Source organism: Oncorhynchus mykiss, chromosome 23 (assembly GCF_057628025.1).
Source record: "Oncorhynchus mykiss isolate SJ-2025 chromosome 23, ASM5762802v1, whole genome shotgun sequence".
NCBI classification, from domain to species: domain Eukaryota; kingdom Metazoa; phylum Chordata; class Actinopteri; order Salmoniformes; family Salmonidae; genus Oncorhynchus; species Oncorhynchus mykiss.
Genome location: NC_143044.1, coordinates 7,437,350 through 7,458,346, shown reverse-complemented (window position 1 = coordinate 7,458,346; position 20,997 = coordinate 7,437,350). Strand labels below are relative to the sequence as shown.

At 41.6% G+C, this 20,997-nt stretch overlaps 1 protein-coding gene across 2 annotated transcripts in view; it reads left to right on the top strand.

Moving 5' to 3' along the window:
- The window catches only part of LOC110502346 (extracellular tyrosine-protein kinase PKDCC), a 36,789-nt gene that overhangs the window by 10,820 nt on the left and 4,972 nt on the right, over positions 1–20,997 (top strand). For both annotated transcript variants that reach the window (XR_005039155.2, XM_021580295.3), the window contains exons 2-5: positions 797–919; positions 6,265–6,530; positions 12,223–12,302; positions 14,112–14,219. Coding sequence is in view for 1 of the 2 variants with exons in the window: in XM_021580295.3 (XP_021435970.1) it covers positions 797–919; positions 6,265–6,530; positions 12,223–12,302; positions 14,112–14,219 (577 nt within the window). In the remaining variant the exon portion in view is untranslated. The remainder of the gene's footprint in view (positions 1–796; positions 920–6,264; positions 6,531–12,222; positions 12,303–14,111; positions 14,220–20,997) is intronic.

The following is a 20,997-nucleotide window of genomic DNA, read 5'->3' as shown; positions in this document are numbered from 1 at the left end:
GGCCGGCATCTCTGGGAGGCACTTACCATAGCAAGAAAGAGGAGAGTAAAACTACTTCAATCGACCAAAAGAAACATTAATGAGTGCCAAAGCTCTCGCATGTCTCATTGCGTTTTCATTTTAAAAACATCAGAATGCATGCAACCGATATACAGTAATTCAATCTTCTGAATGAGATTGTTTGTCACTGACGGCTCAGGTTTACACGGAGTATACAAAACATTAGGAACACCTTCTCTTTTCATGATGACATAGACTGATCTGGTGAATCCCGGTGAAAGCTATGATCCCGTATTGATGTCACTTGTTAAATCCACTTCAATCAGTGTAGATGAAGGGGAGGAGACAGGTTAAAGGATTTTTAAGCCTTGAGACATGGATTGTGTATGTGTGCCATTCAGAGGGTGAATGGGCAAGAAAAAATATTTAAGTGCTTTTGAACGGGGTATGGTAGTAGGTGCCAGGTGCACCGGTTTGAGTGTGTCAAGAACTGCAACGCTGCTGGGTTCTTCACGCTCAACAGTTTCCCCGTGTGTATCAAGAATGGTCCACCACCCAAAGGACATCCAGCTAACTTGACACAACTGTGGAAAACATTGGAGTCAACATGGGCCAGCATCCCTGTGGAACGCTTTTGATACCTTGTAGAGTCCATGACCCGACTAACTGAGGCTGTTCTGAAGACAAAAGGGCGTGCAACTCAATATTAAAAAGGTGTTCCTAATGTTTTGTACGCTCAGTGTATATATCGTGTGTGTATAGATGAAGAACCAGTGTTTCTCGGTGTCCTCTCCAGTTGTACGGCTACTGCTACCAAGACAGCAATGACATCCAGGACACGGTGACAGCCATCACAGAGCTGGGAAGTCCTCTGGAGATGATCCAACTACTGCAGACCTCCTGGGAGGAACGCTTCAGGGTGAGTGTTAGCGGACAACACACACATTTCACTTAAGCACTCACTTAAAACAGGGTTTTAATCAAATGCTATATTGACATGATCATTATCTTGTCAACGTCTTGTGATATCCCCTCTCTCACTGAACAGAGTGCCACATGTATGAGTCAACAGAATAGGCTGAATTCTGGTAGGTGTTACTGAGGGACTGAGGGTAGGTCACATGCGTAAGTAGATACTAAGGCCTGTGACTCAAACCCATTGCAGGCTGACTCAGAATGTAGAGCGAATTGGCTGAAACATGGGCTTGGTTAACCTGGTTTATAGGGACACTACTGGTATAGCGGATGGTATTTCCAGAGCCAGGGCCCTTCTCCTACTCAGTTTCCTGCCTCCCTAGCTGGGCAACATGGACCTGTGTGCCGCCGGGGCCCCCGGGCCGGGTCTGCCGATCACTATCGCCACAGAGCCGCGCTCTAATTATTTCCTATTGCTTCATGTGGCCGGGGGAGGGTCCACCCGCTTGCCACACAGAGGATGAAAGAGCTTCGGTGCATGAAATCACCAGCAAGTGCTCTCTTCCTCTTTTCTCTCTATCCCCTCCTCTCTTCTCTTCCTTTCTCTCTTGCTTCCTTTCCTCACTGGCAAGACTGGAGGAGATTCACTGAGACAGTCAGCTCTTCTACTGTGATGATGAATACAGGGTGGGAAAGACTGTTGCCAAATTTAGCTTCACAATGCCTTCTGATAGGCCTTGGGCTTCCTTAAGTGCCTTGAGCTTCCATATCATTTACATCTATGCAATCCTTTCAGATTTGTACAAGTGCCTAGGGGGTAAGGCTAGGGGTGGGTTTGGAATTGGGCATGGGGAAGTTAGTTAAAGAGTTCCCAGTGTAACCATTGACACAAGCATAGCTCAACACGTCCTTGAATGCGCCGTCACTGTCATTTATAACACTACACACTAAGCCTATCTACATGTCATCACACTAGTCTATGACCTCCTAAAGCATCATTTGTTTCATCCCTAATCAAAACTGTATTTGTCATGGAGAGGCGGCCTTTATCCAAAGTCCGAGCTTCCTCACGGAGCTTCATAGTGTAGTTCACCACACCAAATACATCAGCCAGTGGAGGATCATCAGAGGAGGAAGGGGAGGACCATCCTCCTCCGTAAATTTCATAAAAATACAAATTGTGAAACATGAAAAAAGTTATCCTTTTTAGATAGAACTATACTAAATATATCCACGTCACCAAATAATTGACTAAAACAATCTGTTTCGCAATGAAGGTCTACAGTAGCCTCCATAGCACTCTCTGGGGTAGCACCATGGTATAGCTTGAGGACAGCTAGTTTCCGTCCTCTGGGTACATTGACTACAAAACCTAGGAGGCGCATGGTTCTCACCCACTTCCATAGACTTACACAGTAATTATTACAACAGCCGGAGGACGTCCTCCAACCTATCAGAGCTCTTGTAGAATGAACTGACATGTTGTCCACCCAATCAAAGGATCAAATACTGAATCTAGTACTGAAAGCACAAGCTACAGCTAGCTTGCATTGCCAAAGCAGTTCATCTCTGTTTTCCTAACTCAGCACACTTTTGGTGTCAATAGTCATGTTGACTAATACTGCTTGTCCAGGATAGATGGGGGACGCTCTTGTGTAGAGGGGAGGAGTAGCGGGCGACTGACTGGGAGGTGGATTGTGGACACATGTTTCTTACACCAGCACGCACGGCACCTTTCTCTGCCCTCGTCCATGTTAGAACGAGTGTGAACAATATGAATTTGAGCTGATCAGTGAGGGAGATAACTAGTAGTTGTTTCCCCACAACATAAGCGTCAGGTATGCCTCCCTTGTCACCCAAGAGCCTTCCCTTGAAATGTGGAGTGCATAACATGTGGTGGGTAGTTGACTCAAAGAGAAAGAAAGACAATAGTAGAACAGTTTTGAATGAACAAATTTCTTCAAAAATGACGGAGAAGCGAGAGCGAGAACTATTTTGTGTTTTTTCACTTTCAATTATACTTACTTTGCTAATTAATGCAGCTAGCAAGTTTAGCCTACTCAAACACCCAGCTCAAACAGAGAGGGATGCGATGTTAGCTAGCTGGCTATGGCTACCCAACACTTGAACTCTTCCAAGTCATGGTAAGCATTTGATTTTATTAATTTGCCACCAGGGCCTGCCGGTGAACTGCTAAACTGCTTGCTGTACACTGTACTACATGATTGTAGTGGGTTTACGAACACGTTAGTTCTAGTATGTTGACCGATGTTACCTAATATGCTGACAACGATGTAGGCTGTGTGTAGCAGTTAGCGGTTATGGTATGAAGGTTTGGAAAGGTTTGTTTGCCTGGTCACAGACAGCTTTTGTGTTGTGCACTGAAGTCCACAAGCAAAGGTGAGATGAGACCGGGTAGATGCGAGAAGGGATTATATAAAGATCAAAGTGATGATGCTGTTTGGATGTGGTATGAAGGTTTGGTTTGGAAAGGTTTCTATGAAAGTGAACTGTGTTTGCGGGTGATCAGGGGTGTATTCATTCTGCCGAAGTCTTTTGAAAAACATTTCTTAAATGGAAGAAAACTGAAAAAAAACGGTGAAAACATAACTGAATTTGTCCAATAGAAACCTTTGTTTGCAACTTTCCGACTAATGATTACACACCCTAGATCAGCTAGATGCAGCAAATAGTGTGCAAGGTGGTATTGAATGTGTCACTGTCTGATTACCTTGATTACTCAAACTTTTCCCTCAACCTCCTAGCTTGTAGCAACCTTATGATGGGTACAGGGAAAATTGGAGTATCATGTAGTAGCCTAAACCAATCGATGTTACATTGAGCTGGCTGAATGGAATATGAATGACAGTTATCCAGTATGCTGTAGCTAATATAAATAAGTACATACTCATAAAAATACAAAAATCGTCCTCCCTCATCTTAAATGGCACCCGGCCACCACTGAACATCAGCCTTCTGGTAAATAAATCGACTGAGATAACTTTCCACTTTGATTTCCTGGGCCTTTAATGATAGCCACACGGGTTTCCAAGCCTGTGAGTACTTCCACAGAGAACAATACCCAGTGCTTAGTGCAGGGTTTCCCAAACTCGGTCCTCAGGACACAGCTGATTCAAATAATCAACTAATCATCAAGCTTTGATAATTTGAATCAGCTGTGTAGTGTTAGGGAAAAAAACTAAACGAGAACCGAGTTTGGGAAACGCTGGGTTAGTGCAAGTAATTCCCACTTTTAAACAGCGACCATGCTTTTAAAGACTCCTTCCTAGTGCTTGTTCCTTTTTGTAAGTCTGATAGAAACAGCGTTTAAATAACTTTAAGTTGCACGTAGAAATCAGTTGCTTTTCTATGAATGGCTCTGCAAATGTCTTTGTGGTTCACTCAGTGGATCTGAAGCACAGTGAAAAATGACTTTGTCTAGCTTTGAGAGAAACCATTGCATTTCAAACAAGATGTCTTGGTTTTGTCTATGTAACTCAATTTTACCGTAATGCAATAACAGAGCATGAGGTTAGACAAATTCAATGAGATTATTATTTTTACATTTTTATTACCTAAATATAATAATACTATTTCAATGGAGTGCCACCACTTACTATCTCTGGATCTTGTGTGTGCGGTGTGTGTTCATGCAGCATCAGTGTGTGCTGTTTTTTTGGTTGCTCCTTTGTTTCCCCACAACATAAGCGTCAGGTCACCCAAGATCCTTCCCTTGAAATGTGGAGTGCGAAATGAAAGAAAAATATGCTTTTTCTCTGGGCATTTGCAATTCGTATGAGGCATTAATAGACTCTGGGGAGGCGCGCTGTAAACCCACTGAATTTCAAATGCTCCATTTAGGTCTGTAACCATTTCCTGTGAGCGTTGACAAAGGCTTTGATGGCCCTGGCCTGCAGCCCCTGTCAGTGAGACAGACACACCCATATCCCCTTTAACCCCTCCATCCTCACTAACCACACCCACCCAGCAGTCTGTCTGTCAACCTTCACGTCAGGCTCATTTACATTTATGGAAATGTTAAATTATAGATACATTCTATCAAACCTGTATTGCAGTATTTACAATACACAGTATGGTCAAATAGAATGACAGAATAGGGTACTCTAAAAAAACTATGGCTATCAATCAAATCAATAAAAAAAAAATTAAAAAGTATTTAAAGGGGCAATCAGCAGTTGAAACAACAAGAATGCTAATTCCTCACCACTGTTTCGGTAGGGAGCTGAGGGATGGTGCTGGAGAAATGTATCCACTCCCAAATTCATAGACAGAACTATAGATGCAAGGACCGACCATCCATGATATCAACATGATATCAACGAGTTTTTACCATGTTTTGAGCCTATACAGTGTTTCTTTTTATATACATACAATTCATTTATAAGTCCAAAAAATGTATGTAGCAACTGCAAATTGCCCCATTTAAGCATAGTGTAACATAGTGTTGCATTCCTCCAGCACTACTCTTACTTTACTAGGGTTAGAAAGAGACTCCAGACCCTAACTCACGCCTGAGTGCTCTGTGTCTCACCTCTCCCACTCACACTTAATCCAGAGTACATTAAAAACAGCTTTTGTTTCGCTTGAAAAGAAATGAGCTGTTCAGCTCCTCCTCCTCTCCTCCTCTTTTCCCCTCTGTCTCACTCCCCTCTCTGCTCTTGGGAACGTAGATGTATGGTTTATAGTCTGTATAATATAGGTGTCTATTCCCCTTTCACGCGTTCTCTTGCCCCTTTCACGTGTTTCCTTGCCCCTTTCAGCCCTTACCCTCGACCCCTGGACACACACAATGGGAGAGGGGCACACACAAACACACAGACTCATGTGGTTCTCTCAGGGATTTATGAGTGTTCACAGAGGAAATGGGGGGCGAGGGGGGGGGGGGGGGGGGGGTTGCTCTCAGTCAACCCCAAAGAGAATAATGCAGTGGAAAAGAGAACAATGCAATGGAATAGAGAGATGGAATCAGGGAAATAATGACAGACTGACTCATCCCCACTGTAATTTCTCTTATCTGCTACAGAATTACACTAAAACCTTCCAACCTTACAATTTCAGGGCGGATACTCTAACTTGGACTGTTTTAAGATAAAGGCTCCACATTTGGCACAGAAGTAGATTCATGTACCCTGAACAGATTTAGATATGGAGCCACCATTCCCTCAACCTCTCTCTCAATTCAACTAAATCCAAAGGAGCTTTATTGGCATGGGAAACATATGTTTATATGACCGCAGCAAGTGAAAATAAATAAACAATAAAAAGTGAATTATAAAATGAACAGTAAACATTACACTCACAAACTCTTTCTCTCTCTCTCTGCTGCAGATCTGTCTGAGTCTAGTGCGTCTGCTCCACTACCTGGCCCACTCCCCTCTGGGCTCTGTCACCCTGCTGGACTTCAGGCCTCGCCAATTTGTCCTGGTGGCGGGGGAGCTCAAAGTCACAGACCTGGATGACGCCAGCACAGAGGAGGCCCCCTGCTCCCCCTCCGACTGCATCATGGAGTTTCCCGCCCGCAACTTCACCCTCCCCTGCAGCAGAGGGCGCTGCTTGGGCATCAACGAGAAGCGCAACCTCTACAACGCCTACAGGTTAGGAGGAGCAAGACCTCTGCCATGTTAAATGATCATCTAACTATTTCAGTGGAGGCTGGTGGGGAGGGAGAAATTGGAGGGTGGGTTGGGTTAATTGCATTTCAGCCATGACAATGAGCTCTTCCTCTGATTTAAAGGGACATCAGCATCCACTGAATTAGTTACATCATAGTATGATTAGTGGTTCTGTTGAAATCAATCAACATCAATCAAATGTTATTTATAAAGCCCTTTTTACATCAGCAGTTCCCCCAAAAAATTGTTATACAGATATACCCATTCTAAAACCCTAAAGGAGTAAGCAATGCATATGAGGAAGCAGTGGCTAGGAAAACACCTTAGTAATGCAAGAACCTAGAAAGAAACCTAGAGAGGAACCAGGCTCCGAGGGGTCGCCAGTCCTCTTCTGGCTGTGCCAGGTGGAGGTCATAGGATTACATGGCCATTAAGGCCAGATCGTTCTTCAAGACGTTTAGATGACCAGCGGGGTCAAATAATAACCACAGTGGTTATAGAGGATGGAACAGTCCAATGCCTCAGGAGTAAATGTCAGTTGGCTTTTCATAGCAGAGAGAGAGAGAGAGAGAGAGAGAGAGAGAGAGAGAGAGAGAGAGAGAGAGAGAGAGAGCACGTCCGGTGAAACAGGTCAGGGTTCCATAGCCGCATAACTGGATCGGCAACACGACCAGATGGACTGGTACAGGGACAGCCAGGAGTCGCCAGGAGTCATGGTCTCAGGTCCTTCCGGGAAGTATGTGGTATTTTATTAGTATCCCCATTAGCTGTTGCAAAAGCAGCAGCTACTATTTCTGGGGTCCACACAAAATAGGTCAAATAGGCGAGAGGTGTTGTGCCGTGAGGTGTTATCTGTTTTTTTAAACCAGGTTTGCAGTTCATTTGAGCAACATGAGATGGAACGGAGTTCCATGAAATAATGGCTCTATATAATACTGTACGCTTTCTTGAATTTGTTCTGGATTTGGGGACTGTGAAAAGTCCCCTGGTGGCATTTCTGGTGGGGTAAGTGTGTGTGTCAGAGCTGTGTGTAAATTGACTATGCAATTTGGGATTTTCAACACATGAATGTTTCTTATAAAAGCAAGGTGATGCAGTCTGTCTCTCCTCAACTCTTAGCCAAGAGAGACTGGCATGCATAGTATTTATTTCAGCCCTCTGATTACAATGAAGAGCAAGATGTGGTGCTCTGTTCTGGGCCAGCTGCAGCTTAACTAGGTCTTTCCTTGCTGCATTCCACCAGACGACTGGACAATAATCAAGATAAGACAAAACTAGAGCCTTCAGGAGGGGAGACATAGAGATAAAGAGAGAGGAGAATTAGAGGGAGCATGCCTAACATCACACAGGACACCAGACAGGACATGAGAATTTGAGATCACACAGTATACCAATAACCTGCCCAGGGACGGCTGTTGAAAATTAGCCGGCTGGCTAAAACCAACACTTTTACTGAAATATTGATTAATGTCCATTGTCTCTGTAAAGAAAACTCAAACTCAGATAGGACACAAACTCAGATAGGACACAGACTATTGCAGCTCAGATACTGGGGACTGAGACGGGAGATCAGGGGACACTGTTGCCCTGTCCAAAGTTACCCCCGGAAGGGGAGAACCATATAACCCCACCACTTTGCCAAAGCATAGCCCCAACACCAGCAAAGGGATATCAACAGACCTAACTTACTACCCTGAGACAAGGCTGAGTATAGCCCACGAAGATCTCCCCGACTGCATGGGCCCGAGGGGGCGCAAAACCGGACAGGAATATCACATTAGTGACTCAACCCACTCAAGTAGAGGATAGCGAAAAAAGGCTGGCATGACATGATGCGCCTTCTAGGAACAAGTTAGCCCTCAATCCAGCTGCTTGCTTCGAAAGGAGGCCTGTGCTGGGGCCAGAAATCTTTAGTGTGTGGGCCTGCAAAATTTTGGATGGGCCATGTAGGTATGTAGCAAGGGCTTGAATTCATCCCTAGTCATAACGGGGCAGTGCAGTAATGCCCTTTTAGTGAAAAAAAGTATGTTCAGGTGGGATGGCATCTTTGATTTGCATATGTATCCTCCTACTTTGAAGGGGTAAGAGGGGTAGGATCTAGAGCAGGGGTTAGCAACTAGATTCAACCGCAGGACGATTTTTTAAGAGCGGATGGTACACTGCCAATTGACCACAACTAAGCCCAAAAGAGATTGTATTTGAAAATGTCAATTATTTCATACCTATTTATTTTATTTATGAAAACATTTGCAGGAGGAAATCTCTTGAGATGCACCATTTCGTTTTCAAGTGGGTTAGGGTCCAAATGAAAAAAACTAAAGCTATACTTAGTAACAATAATATTATGCCAACTACTGTCTAATAATTATAATAACAGCTAAATAGTAATTTCAAAAATTACATTAATTTTAACGGCATAAAACCGTTTTGAACAACTACTAATAAAAACTACTGTTACAACTACTAATACAACTAATAAAGCGAATTAGCATTAATACAGTTGAAGTCGGAAGTTTACATATACTTAGGTTGGAGTCATTAAAACTCGTTTTTCAACCACTCCACAAATTTCTTGTTAACAAACTATAGTTTTGGCAAGTCGGTTAGGACATCTACTTAGTGCATGACACAGATAATTTTTTCCAACAATTGTTTACAGAATGATTATTTCACTTATAATTCACTGTATAGCAATTCCAGTGGGTCAGAAGTTTACATACACTAAGTTGACTGTGCCTTTAAACAGCTTGGACATTTCCTGAAAATTATGTCATGGCTTTAGAAGCTTCTGATTGGTTAATTGACATCATTTGAGTCATTTGGATGTGTACCTGTGGATGTATTTAAAGGCCTACCTTCAAACTCAGTGCCTCTTTACTTGACATTATGGGAAAATCAAAAGAAATCAGCCAATATTGTAGACCTCCACAAGTCTGGTTCATCCTTGGGAGCAATTTCCAAACGCCTGACTTTCACCTGTACAAACAATAGTACGCAAGTATAAACACCATTGGACCACGCAGCCGTCATACCGTTCAGAAAGGAGACACGTTCTGTCTCCTAGAGATTAATGTACTTTGGTGCGAAAATAGTAAATCAATCCCAGAACAACAGCAAAGGACCCTGTGAAGATGCTGGAGGAAACAGGTACAAAAGTATCTATGTCCACAGTAAAACAAGTCCTATATCGACATAACCTGAAAGGCCACTCAGCAAGGAAGAAGCCACTGCTCCAAACCGTCATAAAAATGCCAGACTATGGTTTGCAACTGCACATAGGGACAAAGATCATACCTTTTGGAGAAATGTCCTCTGGTCTGATAAAACAAAAATATAACTGTTTGGCCATAATGACCATCGTTATGTTTCGAGGAAAAAGGGGAGGAACACCATCCCAACCAAGTACACCATCCCAACCGTGAAGCACAGCGGTGGCAGCATCATCTAATACAGTTGAATGACAGACGCCTTTATCTAGCTTCTGATGGCCTAGCCAATGGCTGATTTAGCAAGCTAGATTTATCTCCCCAGAGCCCAGCAAAGAAAAATCCTGATTGGATCTTTTTTTCTATTCAGTGTTAACCCCTTCCTTTCCAACAAAAACTGAAGAGATTAAATCAGAACATCATTGAAAATAATAATATTATTATTATATTATTATAATTCTTTTAGAAATTCTTAGCACTTCTCTGAAGATGTAGCAGGCCCTTTGGTCCCCACTTCGTTCGGGTTAGTAATCATTTGTAATTTCCTCAGCATGCATTTTTTTTCACTATGCTGAATGTCTAAAGAATCCATATGTTCTGAAATTTGAACACCGAAATACTGGACATTTTGAACTTTTATTACGGTGGTGATTTGGCAAAATTACAATCATAGTCTTGAATTGTACTCGCATCTGGTCTTGGTCTTGATTCGGTCTCGGAACCCTTGTCCCCTCCCGGTCTTGGTTTTTGAGTCGCCCCCCCCCCGCTTGAGTTACAAGCGTCATGAAGTTATTGCATGCTATGAATATGGGACCAAATACTTAAATTGATATTACTTTAATACACAAGTGAATTTGTTCCGCTAAAATGAGGGGTGGACTATGTACAAAAAGTACTGTAATTTCACTCAAATGTAAGCTGACAGCCTGCACTTTAACCTCATAGTCACTGTTTGATTTCAAATTCAAAGTTTTGAAGTATAGAGCCAAAAGAAGAACAAATGCTTCCTGTCCCAATAATTACTGAAGGCACTGTATTTCTTTTTTTTATTCGTGGGAATACTTGGTAAACAGATTTAAATTAAATACATTTTTTAGCTGAATTCCAGGTGATTTTAGTATTTTATTTACAAAAACTTTAGAGGGCCCCAAAAAACAACTTGCGGACGGTTTTGGCCTGTCTAGAGTCTGGGTGATCCTATCCGCCAATCAGGGCTGTGTCTGTAAATATATTAACATTTGTATCAACACGCACACGATTTGACCAAGCATTATAATGGCAAAAGGAGGCTCGGGAAATAAATGATAACCTTTTACTGCAGTGGGCTAAACCAGGGTCACACAGTGTGTTACTTGGTAGTCTTAAATAAATCTGCTTTGAAACAAAAGTATACACCTCACACACATGGTTATGGGCTTTAAAAAACTAAAAATGTCAGATATAGAGTTGAAATGAATTACATTTTGAGATTGCATCCCAATATTACACTATATCACAGAAGACTGAAATATAAAGAAACACTGACTTTTTTATGTTTATGAATTCTGAAATTCTGAAAGATATTAATATCATTCCACCCATGCCACTAGGCCATTTGACTGAAAGAGAGGGCTATAAGTATATTTGGAGTTACAGTATTTTAATGAAATAACACACAGTGATTTATTAGACATACAGTGATGATTAAAACATTTAATTAAAACAACTGCATGGGGACTTTAACAGGGAGCCAGTGGCTAGCACTGGAATAATACAAAATAAATAAAACATGTGGGTTATAGTAAAAATTCTAGCAGACATATTTTGCACTTGCTGAAGTTTATTTTGTGCCTTATCCAGGTAGCCAGAGAGTAAGGCATTGCAGTAGTCTAATCTTAAAGTGACAAAAGAATGGAATAGCTTTTCTGCACAATTTTTTTGACAAAAGGTTTCTGATTTTTGCAAATGTTACAAAGACGGAAAAATTAAAATATTTTTGTTATGTTAATCAAAAGATCGATCAAGGTCCAGAGTAAGACCGAGGTCCTTCACAGATTTATTTGAGACGACTACACAACTTTGGAGATTCATTGTCAGATCCGACAACAGATCTCTTTATTTCTTGGAACCTAAAACTAGCATCTCTGTTTTGTCCGAGTTTAAAAGTAGAAAATTATCCATCGTCCACTTCTCAGGGTAGGCAATTTTGAGGCTTCACCATGTTTCATCGAAATGTACAGCTGTATATCACCCTCATAGCAGTCAAAGTTGACATTGTGTTTCCAAATGACATCATAAGAGGTAGCATATATAGTGAAAACATTAGTGGTCCTAGAATTAAACCTTGAAGAACACCGAAACTTACCTTTAATTTGTCGGAGGACAAACTATACACAAACAAACCAATATCTTTATGACTAATAAGATGAACAGAAGCCAAATAATACAGCTATTGTGTTTGAAACTCCGGTGTTGATTTTAATTTCCAGGTTCTTCTTTACATACTTGCTGCCTCACAGTGCCCCACCCACTCTAAGACCCCTACTGGACAAGATAGTCAACGCCACAGGTGAGTGCCCACTGGGGACAGTCAGTTCAAAGTCATATTTTTAAAAATATCAACTAACGTTCAAAAGTTTGGGGTCACTTATGAATGTCCTTATTTTTTAAAAGAAAAGCAAATTTTTTGTCAATGTAAATGACATCAAAATGATCATAAATACAGTGTAGACATTGTTAATGTTATGTAAATGACTATTGTAGCTGGAAATGGCAGATTTTTATTTGAATATCTACATAGGCGTACATAGGCCCATTATCAGCAACCATCACTCCTGTGTTCCAACGACACGTTGTGTTAGCTAATCCAAGTTTATTATTTTTCATTAGAAAATAATTTAGCAATTCTGTTAGCACAGTTGAAAACGTGATGATTTAAAGAAGCAATAAAACTGGGCGGCCTTCATTAGACTAGTTGAGTATCTGGAGCATCAGCATTTGTGGGTTCGATTACAGGATCAAAATGGCCAGAAACAAATCATTTTCTTCTGAAACACATTAGTCTATTTTGGTTCTGAGAAATGAAGGCTATTCCATGCGAGAAATTGCCAAGAAACTGAAGATCTTGTACAACGCTCTTCACAGGAAGGGAGTAGTATCTGATGCTCCAGATACTCAACTAGTCTAAAGAAGGCCAGTTTTATTTCTTCTTTAATTAGCACAACTGTTTTCAGCTGTGCTAACATAATTGCAAAAGGGTTTTCTAATGATCAATTAGCCATTTAAAAAGATAAACCTGGATTAGCTAACACAACGTGCCATTGGAACACAGGAGCGATGGTTGCTGATAATGGGCCTCTGTACGCCTATGTAGATATTCCATAAAGAATCATCCGTTTCCATCTACAATAGTCATTTACAACATTAACAATGTCTACACTGTATTTATGATCATTTCGATGTTATTTTAATGGACAAAAATGTGCTTTTTAAAAAACAAGGACATTTCTAAGTGACCCCAAGCTTTTGAACGTAAGTGTACATTTCATTAAGTTGTCAACTAACTTGAATTCGAAGTGAATCAACAAAACGTTCAACCATGTCACTGGATTTAGGTTAAAAGTTGGGTGAAAAAGAGACAAGAAATCCTGAGATGTCTGTATGGTGATGACTTTTTGCAAATCCAATCCGTTTTCCACATTGATTCAATGTCATAACATTTTGTTGAAATTATGTTGAAACAACGTTGATTCAACCAGGTTGTGCCCAGTGGGTGTGGGTGCCCTCTCTCTGTGGTATCCATGCTATCCATGTTATCCATGTTATATGCCTGAGATGGCGCTCTCTCGCTCTCTCACTCTCATATATATATATATATTCTTCCCCTTTGCTCTCTCTTTCCTTTTCCTCACTCCTCTCCCTCCTATCGGGCTTCTCATCAGAGTGCTGGTATGTCAGCCGGGTGTTTGAGATATGTTTTACTGGGACACAACAGGCCGTGAAGATGCAAGCCGCGTGGGCGGGCTGTGTGTTAATGTATGTGCATCTGTGCGTGTGTGTATGAACTGGGGGATGGGTCAGGTGATCCTATCTCTCCTAGTCAGACAGAGAGCTTAACGACCTCCGATCAGTGTCTACTTTAAGGGAAGCAAACACAGACACTGCCCCATGTCCCTTGATCCATGTTCAAAGACTGAGCTGGGCCTCTTTTGTCTGTGCTATTGTACAGCATTTTTGTTCCTCACAGATTTGGTTGAATGGTATGCTTTAATGTCGCTATAATAATAAGTCATAACCTTTGTTCTGTGGAATTTTGTTTGACGTGTAGAGTTGAAACTGTGTTGCACTATCTGAATGTTACTTCCTGTGTTGGTTTCAGGAGAGCTGATATGGGGGATAGATGAGACGCTGCTTCAGTTGGAGAAAGTATTGCACCTGTACAGAAATGGATTTTACTTGCAGAACAGCACACAGACACACATAACAGGTAAATATGCACACACGCACACACAAACAGGTTCAGGTTAGATTAGATTAAGGGTTAGGGTTAGGGGTTAGGGAAAATTGGATTTTGAATGGGAATCAAATGTTTGGTCCCCACAAGGATACATTAACAGTGTGTGTGTGTGCCCAGGGGATTGAGGTGGGGAGAGAGAGAGAGCCATGATCCATGATCAGATAGAGCCATGATCAGATATACTCCGGACAAATAATAGTAATGAGTTTAAAAATATGAAAATGTATATAACGGGAGGGAACTCAATAGGGGATGGGAGAGACTGACAGGTCTACTAATTGCATGGTGCATTGGGAGGAGAGGGGTGAGTGTGAGCTTGCTCTCTCTCCCACTGTCTGTGTCCTTCTCATCTTTGCTCGACAGCTTTCCTTCTGTATCCTTTCACCTTTTTCCATTCCATTCTGGAGGATTCTGTTTTCACTGTCTTACATTCACTTGGTGCCCCTTGCTCGTCATCTTTTACTTTCACTTGTTCTTTCTCTCTCCCTTCCTGGCCTCCCTCAGTGTCTCCTCGCCTCGCTCCATTGGCAGTGTAAAGTAAACCCAGACAGTAATTGACCGACGAGTGCTCACAGCCCAAAGGGCCGAACACAGTGTCTCCTTAACCTTTACAAAGACACTGGTGCTCCAGTAGGCCTCTCACTCTCCAGTCTCCAACCTGAGCTCCTCTCTCACTGACACAGAACAGCACGATCACACAGGAACACTGGTAGGGTCAATCTCAGTGGCCAGTGTTCGCCCATGCAGGGCTTCCTTGTGGAATGTGGCCTTGCGTCATGTGCTTTTTTCCCCCGTGATTACACTCCTCCTGTGCATGCTTCCCTTCAGCTCTCCTCCTCCTCCTCCCCTGCTCTCCTTGTTTTCTCTCCCCATCATGCCATTTCTAGAAGCTTTTAAGTTCTGCATTTAGAGAAAGCGAGCGCTCCATGAAGCATTAATTACAGCCATAAAGCGTCTAATAGTTGTAGTTATTTACTACACGGAGCACTGCTGTCTGCTGCCACGCATGCAGGGGGGCCGGCGCGTGGCTGTGAGTGCGTGCATGCGTGTGTGTGTACTTCCACACAGTAAATCTTGAAGAGGTCGCACACAGAGACTTTCTGTCCTGCTCCCCTCCTGCCATCTTTCTTCCTCTTCAAACAGGTGTGTAAACTTTCCCTGTAAATCACCAGGACTACTCCTGGCCCAGCCAGGCATGACACTGATATATATATATATATATATATATATGTGTATATGTATATGTATATGTATATGTATATACAGTATAGAGAGAGAGGGTGGAAGGATAGAGATTGAGGGGGAGAGGGACAGTGACAGAAAGAGAGAGAGAGAGCAGTGTTGTGATGTCTATTCCTTATTCCAACACCAAAAAGAGTAGTCTGGAAATTTTAAAAGTACTAGAGTCCAAGACGACGAAAGAGATTAAGTAACAGAGAAAGAGAAAAACGGACTCAATGATTCACGGGCTGGGAGGCTTTTAAAGAGGGGTGGGGACTTGCTTTGAAGCTGGCCTCTTCTGATCTGGCCCATTGTCACAGTCCTGTGAAGCTTAGTTAAACCCACAGACCATAGGACAACTGGATCCTGATTGTGCAGGATAAGTACAGATGCTTACACTGCTTCCTGTAGATGGTATATGTGTCTGTCTCAGTTAAAAACACAACCTACTCGCTACTGAAACATCTTTCTTTGCTGATTCATGGGTCACATACTAACCAGTACACACATGTGACTCACCACCTGGATTCGGTCTTATGTAGCAAAATGTGAAATGGTGTTTTTTACATTGGATAAATGTAGAGACGACAAAATGGTATATCATACACTGCATTTGAGGAACAATGGGAAAGTAATTCTGCTTTGAAAGTTGATCAACTTGTAAACTCACTTTTGAGAAAATCACCTTTGAACATTTTGGTATCTAGTGAAGAGCTCTTCTTTGACTACACCCATTCAGCATCGTTCACACCCTCTTAAGCTTTAGCCCCACCCATCTTGTTTCGCTCTCGGAGCGCACACAACGCTCTGGCCGATTTATTTGTACACCTCTGGATAACATGAAAACAGCCTAACCAGCTCTGCTGGCCACAATTTCATTGTGCTTTTGTTGCAGACGTTTACTGACACCGGCCATATTCCATGGGTGATGTACACGCGTCACGTAATGTTAGCTAATGAGCCAGCCAGCTAACGTTAGCTAGCTAAACAACCATTAACAAAGTGCCAACACTGCCTAACATTAGGCTCTAACTAGAAAAGCGAACAGCCCTGGGAAATGAATAATAACGTCCGCTAGGGAGCCAGCCAGCTAACGTTAGCTAGCTAGCTAACAGTACACTTTAGCTTAAGACATATAGCTGTCACGGTCTTCCTCCTCTTCATCTGAAGAGGAGAGGCGAGAAGGATCAGAGGACCAATATGCAGCGTGGTATGTGTTCATAGTGAATTTTAATAAAGAGAACACTGAACACTATACAAAAGAGTAACAAAAACAATAAACCAAATACGACCGTGAAGCTACAAAATGAGACCTGTGCTGACACAAGCCACTAACATAGACAATCACCTACCAACAAACAGTGCAACCCAGGCTACCTAAGTATGATTCTCAATCAGAGACAACTAATGACACCTGCCTCTGATTGAGAACCATACTAGGCCGAAACATAGAAATGCCCCAAAACATAGAAAAACAAACAGACTGCCCACCCAACTCACGCCCTGACCATACTACATAAATACAAAAACAAAGGAAATAAAGGTCAGAACGTGACAATAGCTAGCTAGCTAGGTAAACAATGAACCACAGCAACACTTATTACCAACACAGACTGACGAGCTCAATTAAACAGACGCCTTCAATATGGCAGACCAATCCAAACTCCTTTTCTGCATGTCCAGCCCACTCATTATAAAAGCCAATCATGGCTAGTTGGAAGGTTGCTGTCTTTTTCTGTGGCTTAACCAACAAGGCTCATAATTTAACAATTTTATTCATATTTACAGATGGCATACAAGTTTGTTATGAAGGCACATGAAAGTTCACATGTTCGTGATGGCATTTCTGCCCCCCAATTTTTTTTTACGTTCAAAGGCTCTCCTGTGAAGTCGTGAATTGCAACATATGCCAAGTTTCCTGAATGGGGACACATATGCTCATTATCATGCAGATACAGTACCAGTCAAAAGTTTGGACACACCTACTCAAGGGTTTTCTTTATTTTTACTATGTTCTACATTGTAGAATAATAGTGATGACATCAAATCTATGAAATAACACACATGGAATCATGTAGTAACTAAAATAGTGTTAAACAAATCTAAATATATTTTATATTTGAGATTCTTCAAAGTAGCCACTGTTTGCCTTGATGACAGCTTTGCACACAGTTGGCATTCTCTCAACCAGCTTCATGAGGTAGTCACCTGAAATGCATTTCAATTAACAGGTGTGCCTTGTTTAAAGTTAATTTGTGGAATTTCTTTCCTTCTTAATGCATTTGAGCCAATCAGTTGTGTTATAACAAGGTAGGGGTGGTATACAGAAAATAGCTCTATTTGGTGAAAGACCAAGTCCATATTATGGCAAGAACAACTCAAATAAGCAAAGAGAAACGACAGTACATCATTACTTTAAGACATGGTCAGTCAATCCGGAAAATTCCAAGAACTTTGAAAGGTTCTTCAAGTGCAGTCGCCAAAACCATCAAGCGCTATGATGAAACTGTCTCTCATGGGGACCGCAACAGTAAAGTAAGACCCAGAGTTACCTCTGCTGCAGAGGATAAGTTCATTAGATTTAACTGCTCCTCAGAAATTGCAGCCCAAATAAATCCTTCACAGAGTTCAAGTAAGTGACATGTCTCAACGTCAACTGTTCAGAGGAGACTGCATGAATCAGGCCTACATGGTCGAATTGCTACAAAGAAACCACTACTAAAGGACTCCAATAATAGGAAGAGACTTGCTTCGGCCAAGAAACACGAGCAAAAGACATTAGACTGGAGTCTGTCCTTTGGTCTGATGAGTCCAAATTTGACATTTTTATTTCCAACCTCCATGTCTTTGTGAGACGCAGAGTAGGTGAACGGATCATCTCCACATGTGTGGTTCCCACCGTGAAGCATGGAGTAGTGATGGTGTGGGGGTGCTTTGCTGGTGACACTGTCTGTGATTTATTTAAAATTCAAGGCACACTTAACCAGCATGGCTACCACAGCATTCTGCAGCAATACTCCATCCCATCTGGTTTGTGTTTAGTGGGACTATCATTTTTTCTGACCGGCTGGATTCAGTCTCACGAAGCAACATTTGAAATGTTGTTTTTTACATTTCATAAAAGTAGAGACTCTAGAGATAGTAGAGATGTTATATCATACACTACAGGTGAAGAACAATGGGAAAGTAATTCTGCTTTGAAATTTGATAAACCTGAAACCTCACTTTTGAGGAAATGGCCTTTGAATGTGTTGGTACACCTACTGGAGAGTTCTTCTTTGTCTACATCCATTCAGCATCATTCACACCCTCTTAAACTTTAGCCCCCCCCATCGCTTTAAGGGTTGATCCGAGTGTTCTGTCATAACAACAGCAGTCAAGCACCCAATCTAACTGGCTAAAGTTGGCTAGCTTGCGAGCTACTTCCAGACACAAATGAGAGACCTGCTCACTCTGACCATTTTAATTGCCGTAGCAGAGCTGGTTGGGCTATTTTTATGCTATCCAGAGCGTTGGTGACTGCAACTGTGCTGTTGGTAACAATTTACATTTTTTTGCCAACGTTTACTGACACCGGCCATATTCAATGGGTGTTGCGCATTCATAAATGTGTCAGATATTCTGCGCTCTGGCACACTCAGACGAGAGTGCTCTGAAATCGAAGAAGATAGCCAGAGTGAATTTACCAGTTACGTCTATCAACAGCTGTCACAGTGACATCATGAACATTCTATTGAAATGGGTACTTACATAATAGTATTTTGTTAAGACTTGTAGCTAGCTAGCTAAACAATGAACCATAATCCCAACTCATGACTTTACTACCCTGCATGAATCAGCAGGTAGATAACCTAGCAGGTTCAATGTTAGCTAGCTAGCTAACATTAGGCTACTACTAGCAATGCAAATGGCTCTGATATACAAATAATATTACTACACAGATCATACACGTAACGTTAGCTAATGAGCCAGTCATCTAATGTTAGCTACCTAGCTAACAGTACATTTTAACTTGAATTGAAAACTACATTCTGACAAAATTAGAAATGTTTAATATCTGAAAATGTAGTAAGCTAGACTATCTTATCTGGATGTATGCTTCTCGCTCTCTGTCACGTATGCTATGGCTGCCCTTAGTTTGAAGAAGTAATCCAGAGACAAGTGTTTTCTCCATCTCCTTAGCTATCAAAGTCTAATTCCACTGATTTTAAAACTCGGTCCTCCAGAAAGTGGAGTGCAACAGTTATGCAGTTTTACTACGCTCAAATAGACAGAAGCGCGCTACATGGCAGACCAATCCGAACTCATCTCTCGGCATATCCAGCCCACTCATTATCTCAGCCAATCATGTTGCTGTCTTTTTCTGTGGATAAACCAGCTAGGCTCGATATTTAACAATTGTATTAATATTTACAGTTTGTTATTAAGGCATATATGAACAAATCTGTGTTTTATTAGACTTAACTACACTGAACAAAAATATAAATGCAACATGTATATTGTTGGTCCCATGTTTCAGGAGCTGAAATAAAAGATCCCAGAAATGTTCCATATGCACAGAAAGCTTATTTCTCTCAAATGTTGTCTACAAATGTATTTACATCCCTGTTAGTGAGCATTTCTCCTTTGCCAAGATAAACCATCCACCTGACAGGTGTGGCATATCAAGAAGTTGATTAAACAGCATGGTCATTACACAGGTGCACCTTGTTTTTGGCTACTCTAAAATGTGCAGTTTTATCACACAACACAATGCCACAGATGTCTCAAGTTTTGAAGGAGTGTGCAATTGGCAAGCTGACTGCAGGAATGCCCACCAGAGTTGCTTCCAGATCATTTTATGTTAATTTCTCCACCATAAACCGCCTCCAACGTCATTTTAGAAAATTTGGCTGAATCTCCAACCAGCCTCACAACCGCAGACCGTGTGTATGTTGTCGTGTGGGCGAGCGGTTTGCCCCATGGGGGTGTTGGGGTTATGGTATGGGCAGGCAAGGATATGTACACAATGGAAGCTGAAAATGTCCCAGTTCTTCCATGGCCTGTATACTCACCTGACATGTCACCCATTGAGCATGTTTGGAATGTTGAAATTCATTGTTGAAATTCAAAAGTCTGACAATTCAAACTACTTATTGATACTTGTATATGGTTAGTTGCAACTACGTTGGGTAGCCATGCACTCAAGATTCTATTTTCCACATCAGATCCAGCTAACCATGTCTGGTCAGGCTTAATCAGTAACGTACTGTGGTTGTACAGCATATCTATGGAGTTATTGTTCCACTTGAGAACACTCTGAGAAATAAGGCTTGCTCTACTGAGCATAAAACCCAGGACACAAAACAGACTATTATATTTTCTACAACAGACATGCTATTGGCTAGAAGCAGTATTTTGATATGAGCCTTGGCAAAGCAAACTTATTTAATTTGATTTATTTTGTATTTTTCGATTTCTGTTTTGCTCTTATTAAATGTCCATCGAACACACTCATTATGTTAGGTATCTGTTAGGTATGTTAGGA